This window comes from Cryptomeria japonica, chromosome 2 (genome assembly GCF_030272615.1).
Source record: "Cryptomeria japonica chromosome 2, Sugi_1.0, whole genome shotgun sequence".
Taxonomy (NCBI): domain Eukaryota; kingdom Viridiplantae; phylum Streptophyta; class Pinopsida; order Cupressales; family Cupressaceae; genus Cryptomeria; species Cryptomeria japonica.
The window spans coordinates 495,149,390-495,175,887 of NC_081406.1; the positions used below are offsets into that span (position 1 = coordinate 495,149,390).

Genomic DNA, 26,498 nt, shown 5'->3' on the forward strand with positions numbered 1-26,498 from the left:
TAAGATGAATCACACCTCTAAAATTAATTATATATAAATAAATAAAAAAATTATTTTATATTTCTTAATAAACAACATTTCATGTAACTATTACATGCTCCCAAAATTAATAAGCACAACTTCTAGACCCTTACCATGTTCTTATAATTTCTCTTCTATCATAAGCTCAAGTCCTCCAAAATTCTTTATACCCCTCCACTACATACGTAATACTATAGGCGGGCGGATTTAGACTTTCGCGCCCGGGAAAACTACATTAACTGGGGTTTAGTTTATTTAACCTTTTCCCATGAAGAAACCCTGATTAATTTTCTGTATTATATTTTCTCATGACAAGATGCGAATTACATGGAATAGTATTTAAAGCAATGAAAATCGTGACCCTGATTGGAAAAATAAAATAAATAAATTTGAGCTGCCTGCTATGTAGGATTTGATACTGCAAACGAACAAAATCAAAGAATCCTGGTCGGCTCTCGAAGGTAAGGGTTTCTACTACAGTTTTAGTTAGTTTTTTCTTGACAATGTAGCACAGTAATTCATTCTGTTATTGAATTTTAGTGCAAATTCAGGGTAGGATTTTTTATTTGAAAACAAGTTTAATTTTTTTTGAATTAGATAACTTCACAGTAAGACTTCTGAATTTTTGCTTTGGAATTTAAAAAAAATTAAGAGAAATAAAATGCTTGTAGGCTTCTGTTTGATCTTTATATTTTGCACGTGTGCTTCTGGGATCACCGTTTGCTAGTTTTTAAAACTCAAAGGTCCCAAAATGAGCAAAATCATTTGCATGCGTTTTTTTATAGCGTTTAAAGTTTTGATTGCTCGCTTGTGAGGTCACTGTGCATTGAGTGAGAATCTTTAATGTTCAATCTTCAAAAGAGAAGAGAAATTGGGCGAGTGAGACATAAATGCATGGCGTTTTCACGACTTTTATTAAGGACTGAGCTCAATAATTTATACTTACCTCGTGCTCATTGACACCAACTTCGGGAATTTTTTTTTCTTTATTTTGTTTTTAAGGGGCTTTATTGTTCAACATAACTAGATGCTATTTTATCGGGATTAACCTGGTTGAAAGTTTTAGTAATTGGCCTTCCTTCGATGTCCCATCTTTCATAATCAGAGATTCAAAAGAGTTTTAACATTAATATTTATGTAGTGTTCTTTGACATCAAACTTTGGGTAAAGAATCTTGTGTATTCGTTTGATTAAATAATGAGGGATCTATTGGGGCTTTCACCCAAAACAAAACATAAATGCTTAGAAAAGGAATGTTTTATAGTTTAAAAATCACGACAAAAATTGATCATCCAAAAAGACTACCAACTTTTAGAAGACTGCTCACAAGGCTTCCATTCACCAACACCAAAACCAGAAGGAACATCCCAGTCTGCCACTTCCTGCATCACCATCTCTTCTCGCTCTGAAGAAATATTACCAGCCCCATCAGCCCTTCCAAGCACATCAAGTGCAATGAACTTAATGTTCTGGAAAACCTCCCCGGTTCTTCGATCTTGACAATGTTTCAGAATCCAAGGCTGGCATTGTAATTGTGCTTGACACTTGCAGATGCACCTCAGAATGAGTCACCATCAAGTTCTCCACAACTATACCCAAATCAGAGCAGTTTGTTTGTAACTCGTGCAGCTTCCTGTAAATTTTGAGTGTTTTCTTTCTGACCAGACTAATGTCCACCATAGTTGTCACCAAGGAGGGTCCAGGCTCCTTATCATCTTTCTCCTTCGGCTCCTCCATCACCAGTCCTGAATCAGAAGAGTATTCTGGCAGAAAATGCCTCGACAACAACATCCACACCTCCATCAATGGCACTCAGAGAGCAAGAAACACCCACACCATCATTCCCCATCACTGCTTTAACAAACCTGAGCATAGTCATATTCTTGCACTGGAAGATAGTTTTTAGGCATCTATCAGACACTCTTCCATGTAAGTAAGGATCACAGGGCTGAGAAGATTCACCATGTTTTGCAATTGAGTCCCCAGGACAACTGAGATAATGCCACCGAAACCAAACTCCACTACCACTGGCCATCACTGTTCCCACAACCTGCAACTGAAAATAAAAACAACAATGAAAAAAAAGAAGCCAATGACTTTCCCACCAATAAAAGCCTCATTCACACGCCCTGGTGGTTAATTTGCATGCAGTGAGCTTAATTTAAAGACTAACCTCAGTCAAATCACCTCCCTCGCACAACAATCACACAATCCACTAATAATTAAAGGACAACTTTAAAAGCCGTCATGTGGCTTAAGCAAGAATCAAAAGATCGCCTACGGTGGCTTTAAGGCTAACTGTTCCCTTTGGCCTGACCATGATTCAGGGAGCATGCCATCTAATACCATCATTCCGCCTCCCCAATAATGCTGAAGTTTCCAATTAGGATAATTGCCTCTACGGAGACCGTTAATAACATTAAGAGAGTCTCCTTCAAACAGGATATTTTTAATTCCAAGAGAAGAGGCCAAATAAATCCTAGCAACCATAGCCTCCCACTCTGCTTCATTATTTGTTTAACAACCAAGATTGAGAGAAATTCTGTGAACAAAGTTGCCATGCTCATCTCTAATCACTACTGCTCCAGCAAGATTTGGATTGTCTCTGCAGGCTCCATCAAAAGTTAACTTGGAAACCCTTCCACAGCTCTCAACCATACAGAATTCTTTCTTGCAAACTATTTGTCTCTCACCTCATTAACTGTGGAGAATTACGTGTATTTTGTGTGGATGAGAATCATGAGATTTCTGCAATTTAACATTAAGTGATGTCATTTTTAAGGATTGACTGTATTAAAAGTATTTAGTGCTTGTTATTCTGTTAATAGCTCTTATTTCATGAATATTGATTTTAAAACAGTCTGGCATTATTATATAGCTGATTTTTGAAAATTTCTTGCATCTGAGTCAATTCCTTTGTTTTACCAATGTATTGGATCTATCTTCTTGATTCCTTTTTTGTTGGATGTTGTGATAAGTAAACTTTTTTTGAACTAGCTATTTAGAGTATAAAATACTAGAGTTTTTTATTCATTGACCTAACTTTTATGAGTAGTGATTCAAAAGAGTTTAACACTTTAGATATCATAATTTTGATTAACGGCATAGAGTGTTTAGTACTTTGAGTGGTTTCTTCAGTCATCCAGCTTTTATAGTTATTTACAGGTGCCATAACTTATAAGCTTGCTTGGAATTGACACTCATTGCATCAGGTGATGGCATTAGCTTTGGATGATTTGGACAGTCATCTTGATTTTTGTAAAATTCCAGTCATAGATTTGCGATATTTGTCTCAAGATGAAATCAACTGTGCGGCACAATGTTCAGATGAGTATTTGGACCTGCGGGTTGATGATATTGTGGTCCCCAAGATAGACAGGTCTATTTTTAATGAGAGTGCTGGTAGTCGGAAGCAAACTTATTCAAGGTTGCGTCTATCTCAGAGAAGAAAGCAGCAACTTGGTGGCGTTACAAGACGGAGAGCTGGGCTTCTCAGTGTGTCAAGACCCTCAATTGGAGGTGGAAGGAACCATGAAGGCGCATCTGATCTAAACGATAATAATCATATTCTGCAGCTGCTGAGGCAGTTGTTTATGAAAGGAGAACGTTCTTCTGTATGTAAAATTACTGGAGACAGAAACCAAAAAGATGCATTGGCTTTGCAGTCAACCCATCTTCCTTCTCTTAACTCAGCAAGTGCCAGCAATCCCTCTTCAAATAGTACCCTTGACCATGATTCTGATGTCATATGCCCACCCAAAGTAGAGGACAGTTTACAGCTGATTGAAAGCAACAATGTCATTCAGGATATGCAGATTGAGAGTTCCATTGAAAAGATAGAAGATAAAATCTGTGATGAAGCTAGTGTTATTTCGGATGCAAAGATGCAGCAGGCATCGATGACAACGTTTCTGGACATGGACAGGAATAAGATTACACTGGATGAAAGCTTGGATAGACCGAAAAAGAAGCTGAGAACAAAAGAGGATGCGAGAAGGAAGGGACAGCATGTTAATGCACAAGAAAAACTTGTGCTCAAAATACCAGGGGATACACAGAATACTTCTATGAAAAACTGCAGCTCCATTACAACCATTTGGAATGCAGGAGCTGAGAATGACAAAACAGCAGATGCTACCACTGATACCATTAAAACAGTTGTCAGATATATACAGGATGAAACTACAAGTAACTGCTCACAGAGTGACCAAATGTCAGCAGATATGAATAAGACTGTGACACAAAATTCTGCTTGTACTGGTGACATTAAGCCTTTGGGTATGCGAGAACCATTTGTGCCTCAACTGAAGAGAAGATTTCGAACTTTAGAAACAGAAGCAGATCTACAAGTGTATTTTGAGAAATTGGGTGGGGAATGGGCTTCCAAAAGAAAGAAACGTAAGATTGTGGAAGCTGAAGACTTTGTTCAAGGGTTCCCTAAAGGTTGGAAGCTTCTATTAGGTGTTAGAAAGAAAGACAGTCGTTTCATAATTGAATGTCGCAAATATATAAGGTATCATTCTTCTTTCTCTTTCTTTCTATTCAAAGATTGTGAAACAAGTGAAGTATAAACGTGTAGGCGTAGAATGGAGTAGCTATTTTAAGATTTTTGAGTTTGGTATCTATGATTTTCTCTCTTTTTTCTTGTAGGTAAATCTTACTTTACAAGTATGGTAGTGTTTGCCTTTGTCAGAAGAGGCATTGCATAGTGGCATTATGAGTTTAGCTGTATTAAAAAGGAGGATATGCTTCTGACTCTCTCTTTGAAGCTTAGTCTGCATGCCATATTGATATTAGATTCGAATGATAATTTGGATTATGTTTATGCAAGCAGATCTGCTAATTTCTATATAATTATTTTCTCCTACAAATAATATTCAATTAGATGAAAATTCCTTGTGCTTCCCTATAGTTTTCATTTTTCAAAGATAAATTGTTTTGCTCTTTTATCAACACCTTGAAAGACTTGCATCGACACAAATATTTTTGACAGTAAGAAAGATAGATATCACATTATCGATTTATAAATTGTGTGCAGCTAGTGTTGCTTCCACAGTTGGAGCAAAATACATCAATAGGAAGTTGAATTAGATTCTTTGCACAGCTAATTTTTTTTACAAGGATACACATATGGTGTGGTTTTTAAAAGGGTATTCACCATAGTACAGTTTAAAATATTGTCTATATTGAATGATATATTGAGTGCCATATGAAAGCACAATTTAGTTAACATGTAGAATGTTTGTTAGTGGTAGGAAATAAAATTCACATCAAGTGTGAACACGTATGATACACAAATTAGTTACACCATGTAGAAGGTTATATAGTAGTAGGAAATAAAACTTACACCAAGTGTGAACACCTATGATACACCAAGTTTATGGGATAGGGATGGGAGGAGACAAGGGGATGTTCCTTGGGATGGATTTTTTGGGAGGCTGTTTTTAAGGGGATGCCAGTTGATGGCTATTTAAAAAATAGGAAAAATTTAAAGATATAGGAAATTTGAAATAATCATATGATAACGATAAGGCATTCCTTATATACATTATAGAATCTTAATGCATAAGATTAAGGCTGAATTGAGATTTCACATGAAAGTCAACAATCAATTTAACAAAATTTAATTGATTTCATTGTCAGTGTGCATGCATTATATAAAAATTACAGTAAAATGCTCAAAGGCCGCAAGTTTAAACTACAAGATGACAAAACCATGGAAAATCTGCTGCACTGACTAATCAACATCTGCTAACACTGCATCAAAATTGGAGTTTGAATCTGAGTTATTGCCACTACAAGGGGCTAATTCATTTAATGCAACCCCAGTCAATCCCTCCTGTGCCTTCCCTTCATCCATTTGTGTGGCATATTTGGGATCAACTCTTAGCGTGTGGTTGGAATTTACTGATATTCAAGAGTTTGTCAATCTTAAGGTGCAAGGTACCATGCATGGCCATCTACTTCTTTGCTTGTTGAGAGGTAAGGCTATTTAGCTTGAGTGGTTGGATAAAGTTGTATGTGAACCAATTCCTCGCTGTACCAAAGGAACTGACAACCTATGAAAGGAGGCGAGTGGTGTCTGTATTCTCAACTCTCTAATGCATTCTTGCTATGCCACATCCACCATCCAACAGAGTCAGTTTGAGCTCGCATTGCTCTATTTGTCTTTGTCCAATTTATAGAATGTTGGAGCATGGAGATTGACAAGCTAACCACCATGTTTGAAGTAATGTAGGCTCCTCATCAATAAACATCTTTTGAAGGGCCTTCAGTCACATCTTCATCATCAGATGGAGGCATTCTCCAAGGCCTTGTTACATACTATTTGGGATTTAGAGCATTAACTGCCATATGAAGATAGGTGTTCATGGTGTTCTATTGCTTCATCACAATGGCCGTAATATGCTCCTCATAAAATCTCAAATAAATGATCCCTGCTATGAATGGTTTGTTTTATTAGCCCAAGCATGTTGTCAGATGTCTCATAAATCTCTCCAAAGCTAGGAGAGTCTATATCAACATGGGAGATGAAGGAGCAAACATTTTTCTAACAAATTACGAAAATTAAAATTTCAAAAAAGAGTAAGACTCAAGTGACAAAGAGTGAATGCTATTACAAAGTTAATAAATCAACAGCATAATAATATAATAATAAAATCAGCAATTTCTTACCTCACTGTAGACTATCAATCTTCATCAAGGATCTTCTGTTTCACACTTTTTTCTTTCAACAGCATTTGCCTTTGGCCATCTACACCATTCCAGATTAACCATCATTAACTGTAGAGGCTCCTACAATTAAGGCATTCTCCCTAACAAAATAAAGTAGCTGGCATATCTAGCATCTGCTGGCTTGAAGAATTCATACAAACTTTGTTTTGTTGTAAGGCTGTATACAATATATTTTACTCCTTTATATGAAATTTATGGTATGTCAATTGAGATCCAACATTGCTAAATACATGGAGTGCTGAAGTTGGTCTGACAACTTATCAATTTGTGCGAGTGTATACCTCTTTTTGATAGTGATATTGTTCAAGGCTTGATAATCTCTGTGCATCTCCAAAAATCATTGTTCTTCCTGTTTTTATCCCTTGTTCTAAGAACTTGTAAAAGTTGTTTCACTTTTTCTAAATGATTTTCAAATCACCTTGGCTCATTTCCCAATTGGTACCAGTATTTATGCTCAAGTATGAGCGCAAGAGTTGCCAAGATGAAATGGAAGAATTTGGAACATCACTCATACCAAGAGATGGAAGGAAAACCTATTAAACTTCCCAAAAGAGTCTTGACCTTGCAATTTTTTTGTTCACTGGATTTTTTCACCTACTGCTGAAATGGTCTACTAGCCCTGCTCCCATATGATGTTTTCTGCTTTTGCTAAAATGTTTACCCCAATTTCACTTCAGATGAATGTGTCACTAGTAGATGAGTCTCTCCTTTATTTCCCTGGTTCTCATCTGACTTTGTTCTGAAACTCTCTCACAGGACGGCGTTGTGACCTTTTCACACATCACCCCATTGCAAACGGGGACCTCCCTCTTTCCTACTTTCTACGTTGGTTAGTATAGGGTTTTGGCAGCATAGTGGGCAATTTTGAGTTCTCATGCCCGAGTCTCGGGATTTTGATCATGCCTAATTGTCGTTTAGGGTTTTGAAGTTATAGGGTCAAGTGCGTAGAAGTCAAGAGTTTAAATGATCCTAATTTTGTCTAAGTGTAGACCTTTTGAGTGTTAATGTGTTTTTGAATGTCCTCATCAGTAATATTTAAGTGCTAGGGTGTTTTTGACCTTTAGGAGTTGTTTTCTCACTCCTAGGAAGTTATTCAAGTTGATTTTGCACTTTATCTCAATAGGTTTCCTTTTGTTTCACTCAAATTTTGGTAAATTTGCCTAAGTCTCGATGCATTTTATTGAAAATTTTAAGTGTCCAGATGATTTTGAGTTGTTAAATTGTTAAATTCCCAATGAAAATCCATGTTCGAAGGGTCAAAATGTCAAAATTCTTGATGGGAGGTGCTTTTCCCCCCACATTTCCGATGACCCATGATTTTCCCCCACTCAAAATCCTGATGGGAGGTGAATTTCCGTTGGATTCTTGATGGACCCCCTTTTTTCCCCCACTCCGAATCTAGACATGGGGCTACTTTCCACCAAGAGGTAAAAAATTAGATTTAAGTGTTGGGAAATCCTCCTGATGACCCACGTTTTTCCACTAGGATTGCGGATGATTGGAATGATGATTCCTGATGACAATCGATTTTCCACCAGAGCTTTTTATGACGAGATTTTAAGGATTTGATGCATATAATGATTCCAGACATGAGGGCAATTTCCACTAGTGATGACTTTGATGATTTTTGATTTGGAAAGTTATCTTTAGGGGTCGATTTTCCCCCAAAGTGATTTTTTGAGCTGAATGACGAATCTAAGTTGGAATTTTTCATTCCAGACAAGGGTCGATTTTCCCTTGAAGGCATTTTTGTGCAAATTGATGGAAATTTTGCTGGGATTTTTATCCCAATAGGGGTCGATTTTTTCCCAAACGACATTTTGATGACTTTAAATGAATTTTCCATTGGGATTTTTATCCCAATATGGGGCGATTTTCCCCTAGGGGTCAATTTTGATCCAAATTTTAAATATTTTTAATAAATGACCCCAAATTTAATTATTTTTGGGATCATTAACGATTATTAAAAGAAAACAAAAATAATTAATAAATGATTTGCAATAAACATTAAATGATTTTTACCTTCTAGAAGCAAATCGATTTTCCCCAGGCAAGTATAAAGAGCAAAGTTTTATCACACATTACTTGTGTGGTGAAAACTAGTTTAAAAGAGGGAGGCCAGCAATATAATAATATTATATTTGCCAAGTGTAAGTGTTAAGTTGCTGATTTGGGCGAATTTCTCCAGCTGGGCAAATTTGGTGAAGTGTCAACTTGACACCTTTGAGGCTGAAAGTTGATTTCATTATTTATTTTCTTCATTTCAGACCTAGGCGATTTATTTTGGAGTCGATCGGAGCTGATTTGGAAGACAAATTTTTAGATTTTTGGCGATTTTCTTAGGTGGCGCCATTTGTGGAGAATGGCGATTTTTGTTGGGAGGTCGTTTTCCTCCATTTTGGTGCATTTCCTTCATCATTGTTGGCTGTCATTGCTGCGTGACCTTGCAACCTTCAGATCTGAGTTTTTCCTCCATTGCTGGAACTTATTTTACCTCCATTGTTGGCTGGAAGTTTGATTTTCAGACTTGGTTTTTATTTCCCAGCAACTTCCACCTTGGGCGATTTTGATTGGAGGTGATTTTGGGGCATTTGAGTGCATTTTGAGAGCTTGTTATCGCTGTTGCAGATCTGAGACACCATTGCTAGGGGCTGTCCTCAGAAAATTCTTCATTTTCAGCCCTTTCGCAACTTTAATGATTTTACTTGGAGGGCATTTTTGTGTCATTTTGTGATCATTTCCAGGGTTTCTTATCACTTTGCAAGGTGTTGGTAAGTCTGAAACACACATTTTCAGACTTGTCTTCAGAAATCTTTCTTTTACCAGCCATACATACATACCCGGAATTGATTTTTTTCACCATGGGAAAATTATTTTCATCAAATCTGTGCATTTTCACGTGATTGCAACATGATTATAGTGACTAATTTATAGAGTTGCAGGTTGTCTTCAGACTTGTTGGCAGTCATTGTTGACCTGGGAAAGGTGTCTTCAGACAATTTTTGAGTGAAAATCCTATTTTTCACACTTTTCCTAGCTCATTTCCCAATCCAGTATACTCCTTTGCACTCTAATTTTGATGAAATTTCTAAGTATAAGGAGGTGTCTTCAGACTTTGTTAAGTCTGAAAATTATGATTTTGATGAATTTCATGAGGGTTCCATACCCTAACCTTGTTGTATTTACATTCTATTTTCGGAATTCATTGAGACTATATATAAAATTCCCGATTTCCATCCCTAAAATTGTCTAAATCATTAAGAAATCAGAACTTATTCAATTCTAAAAATAGTTATTGGGAAAATTTTCCGAAGTTTCTAACTTCTAGCTTCATATAGGTGCAATGTCGAAGTCCGGAATTAGCATTCAGAAGTGTTGATGTGTTTTTCATACACACGCGAACACAAAATAAAATACCGAAAAAGTATCTTATCCTCTCTTGAACAAAGTTACTCAAATGCTGAAGATTCACATAAGGATCACTTGAGACAACTCCAAGGTTCATAAATGTTGGGTCACGACGTGTGGATAAGCTCTATAGTTTGATGTGATTATGCTGGAATCACGAGGGGACTTACATTGAATAATTGAATGCTTGAATTGCTGGAACTTAGATCCTAACTACTTGCTTGGAGAATAAAGAAAGAGCCAAAGACATGGGGTTTAGGGAGTCTATTCTAATCCTAAGAATGCAAGAGAAGAGTGAATGATTTGACGGAATCCTACTAGGCGAGGTCTCACCATCAAACTGAACAATTTGACACAAGCTCAATGCAATCTTCTAAGGGCATTTCAAAGATGTTCAAATCATTGTCATCAGACATTGATTACCATTGAAGTTAATTCATAAACAATGGATATATAATAATGAAGTTAAGCTCATATCATTCCAGTTGACCATACAAGGCACACTTACAATCAGCAAGAGGCTAGTGGTATGGACTAAACGGATTCCACACAAATGCATTCAACAAATTCCTCCATTCAATCTAATCAACATGAAAGCAAACGAATTGAGAAGTAGAGACCATGTAACTTGTTGAAATGACAAGTCAAATTCACCATAACTTTAATGAAATCAATTATCTTTTACAACAAAGTTTTGGCAACAATCTTTGCCTTCTCCTAATCTAACTTCCATTCTAATTGCCAACTAACTATTATCTATTGATCAATTGCTAACTATTAACCTGCTATTAACTATTAACCTTTACAAATGAGAAGATTGAGCCTTATATAGAGAGCTCATTACAATTCAAAGACTCAAATCGATTTGAGATCAATGGCTGAAATTACAAGATGAAAACCCTAATTAGGGTTTGTTATAACAAACTTCCTTCTGGCCAATAAGATCATTACAATGAATTGGACACATGTCCATTTTGATTTCTAACCAATGAGAGAATAGGTTAAGTACATAAAATAGTATTTGATGAGGTGCCATGTGTCAGTTGCTCCACCATGAGATGAATCGGGTTCATTGAACTTGGTCCTGCTGATGTGGAAGTAACTTGATTGGCTTGAATGCGAATAGGATGCCATATCAGCCTCTTCTGAAATTATCTCCATTCCTTGATCGCTTTCACTCTTCTTTACTCTAACCTGGAAATTTTCCTCCTTGTGAAGCATTCATAATTTCATCCTTTGAATCATGAAGTATCTTCGTCCTTAACCTTCTTTGATTTTGAACTTCCTTGCCTTGGACTTGGAATTTGGACTCCTTTGGAATTCCTTCTTTGTGATTCCCTTCATGTTGTTGATTCTTTCATCCACATCCTTGAATAGCTGGATCATGTCCTTGTATTAATGATCCTTCCCACGCTTTTGAGGTGTTCTTTGTGAAGTTCTCTCAATGCATCAAACCTGAAGGACAAATTTTTTTGCATCAAAACATTAAGAAATTAATGAAAATAATACTAATACTTCAGCAAATCACTCTTCCTAAAAACCCTCCCGATCTGGAAATAACATTGAAAAATCAGAAAATACAAATCTGGAAATGATATGTCATATCGAAGTCCAGTTGGACTTTGGATCAAATTCTGGAAATGTCATGATAGTGCATGCAATTTGTATTCCAAAATCTGAATGTTACCCTCCTTAAGATCTGATTATTACTCAGAAAATCTGAGTCATACCTCCTCCTCTCTTTAATGATTAACAAATTCTGAAGTTAATTTCTGAGATGACTGGGCTTTGTTATGCTCAAAAATCTGACTTAAACCTTCAGCCTTTTGGCTCTTAAGACAAGTTCAGTGAGTCTTCCTTCTTCCACGAGTTGATGTCTGAAAGCCTCTCTTTCCAGATATAATGAATGGATCTGTGGTGCTGTTTGATGGCGAACCTGTGTATTCAAGGCCAGCGAGCTTCTTCCTTCAGGCAATGTTACCAACCTTGGACGATTTTCTTCCTCTTATCTGCTGTGCGAACCTGTTACTGGGTGAACTTGTTGATCTGCGAGTTTATGATCTGCATTTGTGTTTGTATCATTCAAGAGATCTTCTTCCCTTTACTTATATGGCTTGGGGTTAAAAGTCACACCTGTTTATGCTCTTCAAAAGCCGACTTGGTTAATAAAGAAATGCTTTGTTATTTAATTTAATCTAAATCGCCTTGCATTGAATTAAACCCCTTGTGATTTTACTTCTCCTCTTAGCCGACTTAATGTAATGTCATCTTGTTTTGAAACGCCCATCAACTCTGATCCATTGATCTTTCAACTTTCAACGGTCTTCTTTGAGAGATTTAATTTTTCGAAACTCAATGATTTCTAACCCTTATCGTTGGGGGTTCAATTTTGATCTCAACCTCGATCCTTGGAGGTTAGATTTCAATTTTAACTCTCATCCTTGGAGGTTAGATTTTGATCTTAACCCTCACCCTTGGAAGTTAGATTTTGATCTTAATCCTCCCTTGGAGGTTCGAATTTGACTTAGTGATTTCCAACCTCTATCCTTGGAGGTTTGATTTTAATACTTAATGATTTTAATGTTCACCCTTGGAGGTTCGAACTTCCATGCATAGAGGTTTGATTTCCATACTTGGTCATTTTCAACTCCCATCGATAGAGGTTTGAACTTCCACTCATAGAGGTTCTACCTCAACACTTAGTCATTTTCAACCTCTATCTTTAGACGTTTGATTTTCATCTTTAAATATTCCAGCTTCCACCCTTTGAGGTTAGATTTCCCATCCTTGGAGGTTCGATTAGCCATTTTCAACCTCCATTTGTCCAAGTTGAACTTTGTCTCATTTCCTTGTGCCTTTCAACCTTCAGCCATGTGACTTGAATCTGACTTGTCTTCATGTTTTGAAGTTCGAATTAATCTGAGTTTTTCAACCTTGAGCTGTGCGAGTTGGAAGTCTCATCTTTCATCTCCAATCCTTATCCATGTGACTCAAGATTTTCGCCTCAAGTTAGTTCACTCTGTCATCTCTTGGAAAATTCGCCTTAGTTGTTTAGGGAATTCAAATTTTGCCATGAATGATTTCAACTTCCAGCTGTGTAAGTTAGAATTCGACTTCAACTTGCTTGTTTAGAGGTTCGGCTTAGAATTCAACCTTGATCCTTGGAAGTTTGATTTCAATACTTAGTAATTTCAACTTTGATGTTTGTGACTTGAAGGAGCGAATTTCATCTTTGTGTGCGATCTTCTTTGATCAGCGAACTCACCCTTCATTGTCTTTCCTGTGAACTTCATCTCTTTTATCCATCATTCTTTCAACTTAAGTGATCTTCCTTGTAAAAATTCCTTGTGTTGATTTCAGTTTGTATGGCTTGTTCTTTCAACAATCTCTCCAACCTGCATGTCTAGAGTTTCGCTTTTGGGACTTGATGATTTTGAACCTTGATGCTTGCGACTTGTGAGGGTTATGTTCTCACTTTTGTGAAAAGGCTGATTTTATTCACTTCCCAGCTGTTCATGTTCAGATCTCTTTCAGATTCGCCTTACCCTTCATCCAACACCTTCCCTCAAAGGTTCAATTTTGACTTGATGATTTTAACCTTGATGCTTGGAGGTTTGATCCTCTGAGACTTAGATTTTAACCTCCATCCATGTGATTTGAAGGTCTCATCTTTCATCTTTTCAACCCTCATCCATGCGACTTGAGATTTTCACCTTAAGTTGATGCACAACTCTCCTTTACCAACTCTCATCTTTGGAGGTTAGATTTTGAATCTCCTTCTCATCATTGAGAGTTAAGTTTGAACTTAAGCAATTTGACTTCCTACCAACCTAGGTTGATCTGCAGGACACTTCTTATCCTCATTGACAACCTCTATCCTCAAGCATTTTTGCAACATGACCTCAACCTGACATCTCTTACACATTAGCAAAGGTTAACAACTAAAGAAACTAAGACAACTAACACACCTTATCTAAGAAAAAAGTGGGGGTCCCCATTTGCAATAGGGCGATGTGTGAAAACGTCACAACAGGAAGGAACAACAAAAGTTAGTTGAGACGGGATTCTATCCAGAATCCAAGATGTCATCCAGATGGAAGGAGATTATAGACACAAATATGCATTTCCTGAACATGGACCGGATGTGGCAGCGGATGTTCGGAATTGGAAACCAGATTCCTTCCCCTACTTATGCAAACATTATGAAGAGTGGTATTTATCAGGCCGTTGGATTTCCGTAGTCCATACAGTGTAGCGAGCTCCCAAATGATCAAGGCTCCTAAGGGTGTCACCATTGCTTTCCTGGCTGAGGATGTGATTGCTGAGGCGTTCAAAATTCCACGTGGAGCAAACATGAAAGATAGGACAAAGGATGAATATGAAGAAAAATACAAGAAGAGGATGGATGTGTGTAAAACCATAGTGAACAAGGAATGGATGATCGAACCTAGGGCTCATCATTCCAAGGCTCCCAAGACACTCGTGCACATATTTGAAAGAGGAATATAGCGATTTGGTATTCCTACTTAACCGAGTGATGGGGATGTCACAAGGCGCATTATATCATGGATGGATGTTCTATTTTATCCAGGATTGTCTGAAGGGAACATTGATCAATTGGCCAAAAATCATAAGCGACAATCTGGATTTTCAGCTGAGGAATGTGGAGAGATCTAAATCATTTGCCATGACTTCCTATCTCGTGTGTATACTTGCGCGATTTGTTACTTGCAAAGGATTGATATGCAGAGGTGAAGTCGGGAATGGACAAGGGTAGTACAGGAGTTATGAATGCTATCCACAACTGAACATGTATCAAATTGAAGATTACAAGAGAGTGAATGATGCGTTCACCATGTACATCACATGGATGTTGTAGGGCAAAATTCACAAGAGGTTGTCCAAGGAGGCAACAGAGTTGATTGAGCAGTATGGATCATGGTACATACAATTTCCCACTTTCACATACCTAAGGATTCATGGATTTCAATTTGAACCTTACAGGCTTCCTAGGTATCCAACAAACAGAATGATATTACTTGAGGTGGTGAGACAACTTCTGGAGTTTGATTCTATCCAGAAGGACAAACATAGAAAGCGAATGACATTTCCTATTTCAGTAGGGAAGACATTGGAGGTTTGCCATTCCACCATTGCAGCTAACACAGTTATTGAGGAACTTGCATTTTATCGCCTTGCGACATACAAGAGAAGAGAAATATTTGATCCTCATAAGAAAGTTGGAAGGATCATGGGAGATAAGTTCATACACAAGGTAGACATAGAAGATTATTGGGCCAACTTGATGGACGAGCAACCAGTGAAAAGAAGAATGTGGTCCAGAATGTTCGTGGATTTCATGAGGAAGTGTGGTCTTTTCCTCATTCCTGATCAGATATCAGATGACAAGGATCATACGGATCCATAATATGAGAATGAAATGAAGAAGGCTATTCTATTGCCTAATTGGTCAGAACAAGAAATGACAAATTTGAGTGTGTTGATGAGAGAAGTCTTGAGTTTCTCATGAGGATGGGTAGACAGTCAGATGAACAAGTTAGTTGGCATGGGTGTTATCTTCACATATGAAAAGATGAAACATGAGGAATCCTCTTCCGAAGATGATCAAATAACTATCAACGACATAAGGATTTATGCGGATGAGGAAAGTCAAGCTCCCAAGCGAAGGAAGAACACACCAGGAGAAGTCAAGGCTAGAGGGAAGAAGATTGAGGAGGTTAAGAAGAAGAAGCAAAAAATTATCATTCCTTCATCTATCATTCCTTCACCTCCCCTTAGTGTCTCATCAATCAGGGAAATTGAAGTACTAGAAGAGAACAACGAGATTGAACAATGTTCCAACATGGTGATATTGCCAAAGAATGTTCAAGACTTGTATGCCACCGCTACATCTGCTCCACCTAATGAAGATGATGATCAACCGGGATCTTGTACTATCCTTTTGGAGGTTAGTCTGGGGAAGAATGTATATGATTTGACTAAGGATAATTCTGATGATGATGATGATGTTATCTCGGCATTGAGAGAGCTTGATCGAGAGATGTGTCTTGATGATGGTATGGAGATGGTCGCTATTTCTGATTGGCTGATGAAGAGTATGGAGAAAAGTAAGAAAATGGTAGAGACACAACCAATTGACGACATTGATGACTACTTAGCCAGGAGCAACAAGGAAAAAGAACCAAAGAAAGTTGAGATCTTGTCACATATAACTAGAGATGAGACAGAAATGCAGATTGCGCAGGTGGCTGTTCTTATTGGAGATGTGACAAAAGATGTTGCTACTCCCATGGATTTCCAAATTATTTCAGTTGCCCTTGGTCGTACTACAAAAGAGAAGGAATTCCAGGAAGTTGGTGATACTCTCAAGGCAATCAGTGCGAGATTGGACAGGGAGATAGAAAAGAAAGAAGAAAATAAGGAAGAAAATATTAGACTTAGAGAATGCATTGTAGGGATAAGGCATGAGAATCCCACCCTTATTTCCCCTATTGCAATTGATCGTGGACTACATACAGATTACGAGGCAGCGAGAGGTACACTCTCATAATTGGAGAAATGGATTGAAGATACGAAGAGACAGGCGGATGATTTCCTTACTCTTTTTGTCCAGGCTTTTGACAAGACAATGGCGCTCATATTCAGGGTACAGTATCTAGAGGGAGTTTGAGAGGAATTCCGACCTATTCAGGAGAAGACTATTCCATGCCTCAGAGCCTTGAAGAGAATTCCTATGTCCATGTTGATCATGAAGAATATTGTGCATAATGGAGATAAATAGGATTTCCATGGTTGGTATTGTTCATTGGCCATGAAGAAATCAACTTATTTGATATCTTCTGGAAGATTCCCTATTTGATGACTAGGTGTCTTTCTATTGGGCCATATGTTGGTGGCCCCATTTTGATGTAAATCTTAATTAGGGCAACTCTAGGGCTTTGTTGGCATGATCTTGGCCCTTGATTTTGATTTAATCTTGGCCATCCATTTGGCTTGAAACTCTATATAAACCCATTGCCTCTCATTTGTAAGAGAGATTTTTGAGAATTGTTGGTAGATGCTACAGATTTGAATATAAATCATTGTTCGAATTGATGGTGATTTTTATTTAAGTGTTGTCTTGCATTCAAGGTTCTCAATTCCTCCAAGTTAGATTAGAATTTTAGATTTAGAATTTGCTTTCAAGTTTGTTAGATTGTCATTGAATGAAAGAATTTGTTGAATGTATTTGTGTGGAATCTATTTATCCATACCACTAGCCTCTTGCTGATTGTAAGTGTGCCGTGCATGGTCAACTGGAAGTTTATGCAAGCTTAACTTCGATTATTATGCATCCATTGTTATGCATCAACTTGGATGGTATCGATGTTTGATGGTAGTGATTTGAATATCTTTGAAATATACCTTAGATGATTGCACTGAGCTTTTGTCAAAATCTGTTCGACTTGATGGTGAGACCTTGCCTAGTTCGATTCTATTGAATTTGTTCACTACTTCTTGCATTCTAGGCTTAGAATAGACTTCGTAACCCTATTCCTTTTGTCCTTTTTAGAAAGTCTTGTTAGAATTGGGTTAAGAGCTTCATTGTTAAATCCTAAGTTATCAACACACCTATTCCATATTCATGATAAGCAAAGTTGATATGAACAATTGTGTAAGTCCCCGAGTGAAAACAAGAATTCACATCGACCATTGAGTTACCCACTCGTCAAGACCTGACTGTAGAAACCTTGGAATCATTTTAGTTGATCTTACCCTTAGCATCTGAGGTGATTTTGTTCAAGAGAGGGTAAAGTACTTTGGTATTTTATTCTGATGCTTGCATGTGCATAAAACACACATCAATAGATGGTTGATCTCTGAACCAACTGGAACCGAATGTTTATCTGTTCAAACTTGGGATTACTATAAGAACCCAAACATCATGGGAATTGAAGACACAGTCTTTTTGCCATAAATTTGTCTTTGTTTGAAATGAGAGAAGCTGCAGCAGTTATCACTAATGAAACTATCATGTCCTAATGAACCCACCATGTCATTTTTGGAACAACCATGACACTTAAAAAACGAACATGACACATGCAAAATTACAATGGCTCTTGTGAAATCTCCTTGAGAAATGTGTTACTACCTGACAGTAACACAACTGCCAGATATGCCATCCTATATTGTCTTGCAGTTTGTCATTTCATAGATGCTTTCTGATTTAACTCTGCTTCTGATAGAAGTCTGTTTGTTTGAAGGTTTGAAAAGATTTTCTAGATACTTATGGATCGTTGGAGGTCACTTGATATTTTTTTCTTATTTTGAAAATCAATTAAAAACTAATAAATTAAAAAAAAATTAAAATTCATTGTTATAATCAAATGATGGTAGTGGTTGAATGCTTATCAATTATCATTGGTCATCCTTCGTAAAACCCATCTTCACTTCCTATCGAGGTGTATATTTGTGTGAAAGGCAGGGTAAATTGTAAGATAGGTATTGGCCTTCATTTCTGTTTGCAATGGTTCTTTCTTTATTGCTTACTCTGCTGTATGTTTTCTACAATTTTTCTGTGCTGGTAGGGTTTTCTTTTAATTGAGACAGTTTAGACTTGTAGAGTGGAAGATGGCTGCTAAAACAAACAGGGACATGCTGTTGACTGGGGCTGTCTCTAACAGGATACTAAAAAAAATGCTTTTATGAATTTAAGAGGAGCCGGATTCTTTGATGATGATCAAGACAGTGATGGATAGTCAATAACATGACAAAGATAATCAGGACTTCTGTGGAGCACAATATTCTAAAATTTCTGTCAGCGATGTTTGAAGAAAAATCAGTTTATCACTGGATTGTGGATTCTAAGGTTCAAGGGGTACTGTCATGGGAAGAACTCTCAGGTCAAGATGCTGAAGGGAATTTTACTGACTTTGAGAGTTAATTGGAATGGTTGAAGACAGAAGTTAAGTCTTTTCCTGCCTGTTTTGAGGTCACTGGGTAGGAGTAGTTGTGTTTGAATAAATTCATATGTGACTAGAAGATAGTAAAGGTTGAGGGAAAGCCCTTTATGGAGCTCCCATTTAAATATCTGAATAGGAAAATGGTCAAGTCTTAAGAGGGTGAAGGCTGAGAGGAAGAGGCATTTGTTGTGACTTGTGAGGACTGACTTTGGACTGGAACCTTACTTTGTGCACTAGCTCTATAACGTCAAGGAAGGATCTGAACCATTGCTGATTGAAAAGTCGAGTCCAAGTAAACTGGATCATTGCAGTCCTAGGGTTTCATGTTTGGTTGGTGCGTTGGCATGGAGCTAGGAGACAAAGTTTGACATTTCTTGATGGGTTTTGTTGCAAAAAGGGGTTGTCATGTTAATTGAGGATGATCAGGGATGGAATGGGACATCCTTGAGATACTTAAGCAAAAATTGCAGACCTCAGAACAACCCATAAAATCTGTTTTGGCAAATTTGAAGCTCATAACATACTATCTGTCTCAGCAAATGGGCATTCACTCCTTGGTGGAACAGGCCAACTTGTCATAGTGAGGTCATAATATGGAATTCAAAGGGTTCAAATGAGAAGTAGAAACCATGCAACTTGTTGAAACAACACATTTCACCATATCTTCAATGAAAAGAATATATTCATTTACAAGTCTTAGTAACAATTTCTTCTTCTCCTACTCTACTCTAACTTCTAATTTCTAATCTATCTATTCTTCTAATTTATAGCTCTTCAACTATTAACCTTTTCAAATGAGAGCACTGAGCCTTATATAGAGGTCTCATTACAATGAACGGCTCAGATTGATTCAAGATCAATAGCCAGGATTACAGGATAAAACCCTAGTTAGGGTTTGTTACAACCACCATTACATTGGCCAATGAGAGATGAGGATAGGTAAGATAAATAATATTTGATGTAGCGCCATGTGTCACTTGCTCCATCCTTGAATGAATCTTGACTTGGAACCCCTGTGCTCATGTCTTGGATTTGTCTTTCCCTCGCTTGTTCACCATCATGTTGGAAAACTAGTCCTCATCTTTGCTTTTGGAAATCCTTGTCTTGATATCCTCTTCCAATCCTTGAAATGCTGATCTTCCTCATTCACATTTGTGATGTTGTCCTTGCAATATGCATTTCACTTGCTTGCCCTCTTGGAGCTGATCCTTCATCATTTGTTGCTTTGAAGTGTTGAGCCCTTGGTATCCCTGCAAGCTGCATCCTTTTTCACTTCAAGCCTTGATCATCATGCTTCCCTTCCTTGTAGCAGACCTGCAAAACAAACAAATATTGAATCAAACACCTATAGGATACTTTGTTTCAACCTTGGTGGGAAATTGATCCTTGTAGGGATTAATTCAGTCCTTGAAATTTATCGTTGTCTTCATGATCATTTTCTCATGATGGAAATTTAAAGATCATAGGCACTCCTTGCTCTTAGCAAAATTCACTTCATTTTGATGCCTTACCCTTGGAGAGGAGATTTGATCTCCATGGGGACTCCTCATTCCTCATGACTTATGCTCTTCCTTTGTAATTCTGCCCTCAAGTGGAAATCCGACCCTCATCGAGATTTATTGTCTTTGAAAATTTTGTGTTGATTTAATCACCATAGAGTGGAAATTCGAACCACATCAGGACACTTCAATGTTCCTTACTTTGCCCCCATTCCCGATGTGTAAGTTGATTGTCATTACTGAGTGGAAATCGAACCTCATAGGGACCTTTTTGCTCCCAACTTTTGTCCCAGATTGTGATAGGTAATTTGAATAATTAATTTTCCAGAATTAACTTAGGTTCTGATTTTTAAATGATTTGCAGACTTATTAGCTTAAAATCAGAAAATTGAAGCTATGAGACATAATTCTGGCAAATGCAAATGATTGGATCAAATTTGGAAATTTCACCTTAAGGAAACCTGATTTTCAGACTTAAGAAAGGTCTGATTTTAGTTTGTAAGTCTGAAAATGCCCTCTCAACTCAGAAAATTGAATAATGTTGCAACCCAGATTGCTGTCTGTTGACATGTATTTTGTACACTATCAAACACAGAATAAAATACCTAAAGGTACCTTATCCTCTCTTGAGTAAAGCCTCTGATTGCTGAAGATATCGCGAAAAAGGATCAATCAGGATGACTTCAAGGTTCTTGTATGTAGGGTCTCTACGTGTGGATAAGCTCTTTGTGGTATGATGTGATTTGCTGGAATCACAAGGGGACTTACATTTGATGCCTGAACTTCTGATTTGCTTTGAATATTGCTGGAACACAGGATTTTCACTAGCTTAGATTTGAAAAAAGGAAAAAAGACGAGGGCGAGGAGAGGATCTAATCCTAACACTAAGAATGTAAGAGCAATGAATGATCTTTGATGAAATTCTAACTAAGTCTTGTTTTGACATCATAGGAACATCTCCACGAGGTTAGTGCGATCTTCGAAGGAAAGCTTTATGATGTTCAAATCATCACTGCAGGCATAGACACCATCAGGTTGATGCATATCGATGAAGAAGCGACAATTGAAGTTAAGCTTAAGCTGAATGATTCCAGTTGACTACGCAAGGCAAGTCTGCAATCAACAAACTGCTAGTAGTATGGATATACGAATTTCACCATCGATCAAGCACATTTCTTCCACTCATCTAATCATAAAATCAAACATGAGAAGTATAAAGACCATGCAAATTGTCGAATCGACCCATAAATTTCACCATTTCTTCAATGAAGTTACAAGTCTTTTACAACAACATCTTGGCAACAATCTTTGCCTTCTCTCTCTACTCTACTCTAATTGCTATTCTCTCTCTATCTTCTAACTGCTTCCAACTATTCCTAACTATTCTAATTCCCTTTACAAAATGAAATGCCAGGGCTTATATAGTGCCCTCAATACAATTCGATGGCTTAGATCAATTCGAGATCGATGGCCAAGATTTTACAATGAAAACCCTAACTAGGGTTTGTTACAACCATTACATAACATTTAATGCTTGACCAATGATAAAATTGTATTGCTTGGACACATGTCCTCTCTAGAAAATTCCACCAATGGATAGCTGGGGTAGGTACATCGGAGTTTGTGCCACCTTCCATGAGTTAGGTACATTGAATTTGGAAATGCTGAGGTGGACCACACTGACTGGAGGAGTGATGACTAGGATGCCACCTCGTCTGACACTTGTAGTTTGGTAGATATTCAATTTGATGTTGTTGAGAAGCTATCTTTAATTAACTCTTCCGAAATTATCTGCTTCTTCAACGAACCCTTGTTCTAACTTCTTGTGTCCTTGATTTGCAGGATGATGATGTACCTCGCCTTGGAATGCTGGATTGGAAGAGGTCGCCCTTGATAACGTTAGTCCAAAGAAGGCCGTTCTTGTCGATGCTAGGCTGGATCGAAGAAGGTCGTCCTTGTCCTCGCTTGATCGTCCTTGTCCTTGCTTGATCGTCCTTGAGGAGAGTCTTCCGACTTGTAGATCTTTCGAGCTTGGAGTCGCCATCTTGATACCTACACAACATTTCAAAATTAGTAATATATCTTGAAATCTAAAAATTAAACTTTAAAAGGAAGATTCAAGATTTTAATTTAGGAAACCTCATGATAAATCTTGAGTTATCATTTCCTAATTTAGGATTTTCAAAGCAAAATTTAAATCTTCAAAAATGGTGCCAAGGTGATTACGCCATACCTCCACTTGGGAATTAATTCTAAAAAATGATGCAAAAATAGGAGAATTCGCTAGGCAAAATGTAGATCAAGACTCCCTTTAGCAAAATGCGCCCCCTTTAGCTTGGAAAAGAACTCCATCTTCCACTAGCTTCTTCAAGATCTGGAAATTCGCCTTCAAATGCCTTCAAAACATCTGGAATTTATCCTCCAATCTAGCAAGAAATACGCCTCTCCAATAGCCTTCAAGATGAATTTCGCCCTTCTTAGCCCCCACTCCTGGTAGAAATTCGCTCCTCAAATTGCTCTTCCAAATTGCACTTGAAATGATGAGTGAATGATTTGAATAATGAAAAACATGCCTCAAATATATAGAGCGCTCACCATTTTATTTCCATGGGCCGACTTGGAAAAATAGGCCAAAAGATAAATAAAAATTAATAAAAGAAGAGGCCGACTTGATAAAAACATTAAATAATACCCCAAGCGCTCCAATTTTATTTTATTTTTTTAAAATAATAATAATTAATTTTAAATGCCTTTATAATTAAAAAATTCGATTTTTTAGGCTCAAAATTAATTATTAAATACCATGCGCTTTTATTAAATGCCAAAAATATTTCAAGGTTTTATCGAATCTGGCATTTAATGTAATTTGAAGGATATTTGGCGCCCAATCATGAAAAATAATGGCTATTAACAAGATCGCTCTGGTCCCTTGGTGAGGGACAAGAGCGATCTCATTCTAGACCTCACACTTCTTGTTTTTTACGTCCAAGACCTCATTTTTGACGTCCAAGATGGCATTTTTACTTAGAATTTCGAGTTCAATTTATTCGATCTTTGAAATGAGTGCACTTTAAAGCATTTTCGCCCTGGTCCCTTGGTGAGGGACAGGAGCTATTTTGCAAATCCAAGCTTATCCGTCCTTTGTTAGCCTTCCAAATTATATTCAATGGATAAATCATGTTTTCCTTGGTCTCTTCAAATCATAAAATTGTCTTGATCCTGCAAGAACAGCGCAAATTTGAAATTCAAGCTCCGGTCCTTCAGTGAGGGACGGGAGCACTTTTGCAATTACAAGCCAATTCGTCCTTTGCTAGCTTTGAAAATTATCTTCAACGGATCGATTGCGTCTTCCTTCACCCACCTCAAACGTAAAACTTGTTTTTCTCTTGCCCGAATCTTGTCTTGAGGAAAAATCGCTCTGGTCCCTTGGAGAGGGACAGGAGCGCCCTAGCCAGTCACCTTGGTCCCTTGGAGAGGGACAGGGGCGAACTTGTTACTTAGGCCGATTTTCTTCATTGTGGCGTTCTTAAGTTATATTCAACGGGCAAAACATACTTCCCTTGACCTCCTCAAATCGCGAAACCACTTAAATCTTGCAAGGATAATGCGAAATTGGAATTCAAGCTCTGGTCCTTTAGTGAGGGACAGGAGCGATTTTTGCTCTCAGGGCCAAATCTTTTTACTTTTCACTTCAAATTTCCTTTGCTGAGGAAAATATCATCTCTTTACACGCCATGAATAAAAGTTCGAGTCCAAACGAGGTCTAAAAATGTGTATATGAATAAAATCGCTCTGGTCCCTTGGAGAGGGACAGGAGCAAATTTACCTTTCTAGACAAATACTCCATCATTTCATCGTCCTTAATTAAGTCTGGATGCTCTATCACGTTCATTTTGTCCTCCATCATGCCTTTGATGTCTCAATTTGTCCAAACAAGGTCAGGAATGACTCCACTAAGCTTTTTTGCTCTGGACCCTTGGTGAGGGACATGAGCGATTCGCCTTGGACCCTTGGAGAGGGACAGGAGCGCTTTTCGCTCTGGATCCTCAGTGAAGGTCAGGAGCGAAATTTGACTTTTTGAACTCTCTATCAGGACAATTTTAATGGCGAAATTTGACTTTTTGAACTCTCTATCAGGACAATTTTAATGGAATATAACATTTAAGTATAAGTGACACTTTAATTTATATTCCATATATACTTTCAGGATGTTTGAGAGTGGTTTCAGACCTCCAGGAGTTATATTGCAAAATCTAGTTTTTTGAGGTTTTTCAGTTTCCAGACTTAGTCAAATTCAGGATCAGGACATTCTAGACTTAGCCAAATTTCAGGACCAGGACGTTCAGACTTAGCCAAATTTTCAGGACATTCCAGACTTAGCCAAATTTCAGGATCAAGACATCACTCAAGCTGGACTTGCTTATCCATGTGATCACCTGGGCGACACTCAAAATGCAAAGGCTAACTAACAAAACCCTAAAAGACCAAAAAACAAACCCTAAAAAGCAAAAAAAAGCAAGGGTCCCCATTTGCAATGGGGCGATGTGTGAAATGGTCACAACACTGTCCCAATCTGATTTTTGAGTATAAATGTCTGAAAATGTCTCAGAAAGCTGAAATTACTTCCTTAACTCAAAAAGTGAGATGATAAATCTGCAAGGCTTGGTTGTTTGGGTTTGATTTTTGAGTGCAAAAGTTTGAGACAAAGTCTGAAAATTGTTTTTTATCAGCTGAAAGTCATTCTTCTCCTTGCACGATTCTCATTGTTGATGCAATTTGTATTTGCTTGGCTGGAAATGAGACATTTTCTCCTTGAGATGAGGGCTGGTAATGTTATTCTTAGTCAGCAATGGCATCTTCAGCTGGGTTGCGAAACTTCTTCAGCTATGGTGTCTTTAATGCCTTAGGCAAGTTCGCACTTCTTCCTTCCTTCTTGCTGGCTTAGATGATTTTGATCAACTTCTCTTCCATCTCTCATGACCTTGAATCAGCAACTTATGATATTATATTGCTTGCTGGCTTGTGTTTTTATTTAGCATTTCACCTTTCACTTTCATCACACAACAAATGTGGGATAAAAAAAATGTTACCTTCGGCAAGGTGGAAAATAGGTACGCATAAGGACAAATTTATCCTTGAAACACTTACATTATATTTGCTCACCCACTTTCATGTTTATTCATTCTTACCTCATTTTGTTCCACTCCACAATGAATGTGGGATAAATATCATAAAATACCAGCCTAGTGGCAAAACGTGGATCATCAGGACTAATGTGTTTTGACTTGTAAACTTTCTTCCCTGAGTGAAAATTTGAACTTCAATAGGACACTTAAATTTCACCTTAACCTGGTCATTTTACCATCAAGTGAAAAAACGTGGGTCATCGGGACTCACTTTCCTTGTGCATTTTCACTTTTGTAAGCATGGTGGAAAAACGACCTCCATTGGGACTCACTTTGTCCTTAGTTTTGTCTTGAGTGGAAATTCTCTAGTCATCGGGACTTTCCACAATATCACTTGTAAACTCAATTCTGGAGTGGAAAAACGACTTCCATTAGGACTTTATCCATTTTCATCATCAAATTGACACTTTCATGCTCAAGATGGAGTGGAAAATCATGCTCCATTGGGACTTTCATCATTTCATCTCTATAACTGAGTGGAAAAACACTTCCCATCGGGACTCTTGATTTTATGCCTTGATAACTTGGTGGAAAAACGTTTTCCATCGGGACTAAGTTGATTTTCACATTCTAAAAGTCCAAACTTATCAAATTTCATCATTTTAAGTAGTGGAAATTCTATTTCCATCGGAACTTTTAACATTTCGTCAAGATTTGAGGGGTGGAAAATAGAAGTCCATCGGGAC

At 37.5% G+C, this 26,498-nt stretch overlaps 1 protein-coding gene across 2 annotated transcripts in view; it reads left to right on the top strand.

Moving 5' to 3' along the window:
* The first annotated feature begins 210 nt into the window (after nt 1-210).
* The window catches only part of LOC131030608 (uncharacterized), a 58,516-nt gene continuing 32,228 nt past the window's right edge, over nt 211-26,498 (top strand). The window contains exons 1-2 of one of the 2 annotated variants that reach the window (XM_057961487.2): nt 211-482; nt 3,234-4,534. In XM_057961487.2, coding sequence (XP_057817470.1) covers nt 3,237-4,534 — 1,298 coding nt within the window. In that variant the 5' untranslated portion in view covers nt 211-482; nt 3,234-3,236. Of the gene's footprint in view, nt 483-3,213; nt 4,535-26,498 lie in introns of those variants that run through there. The other variant, XM_057961488.2, reaches the window with a different exon arrangement.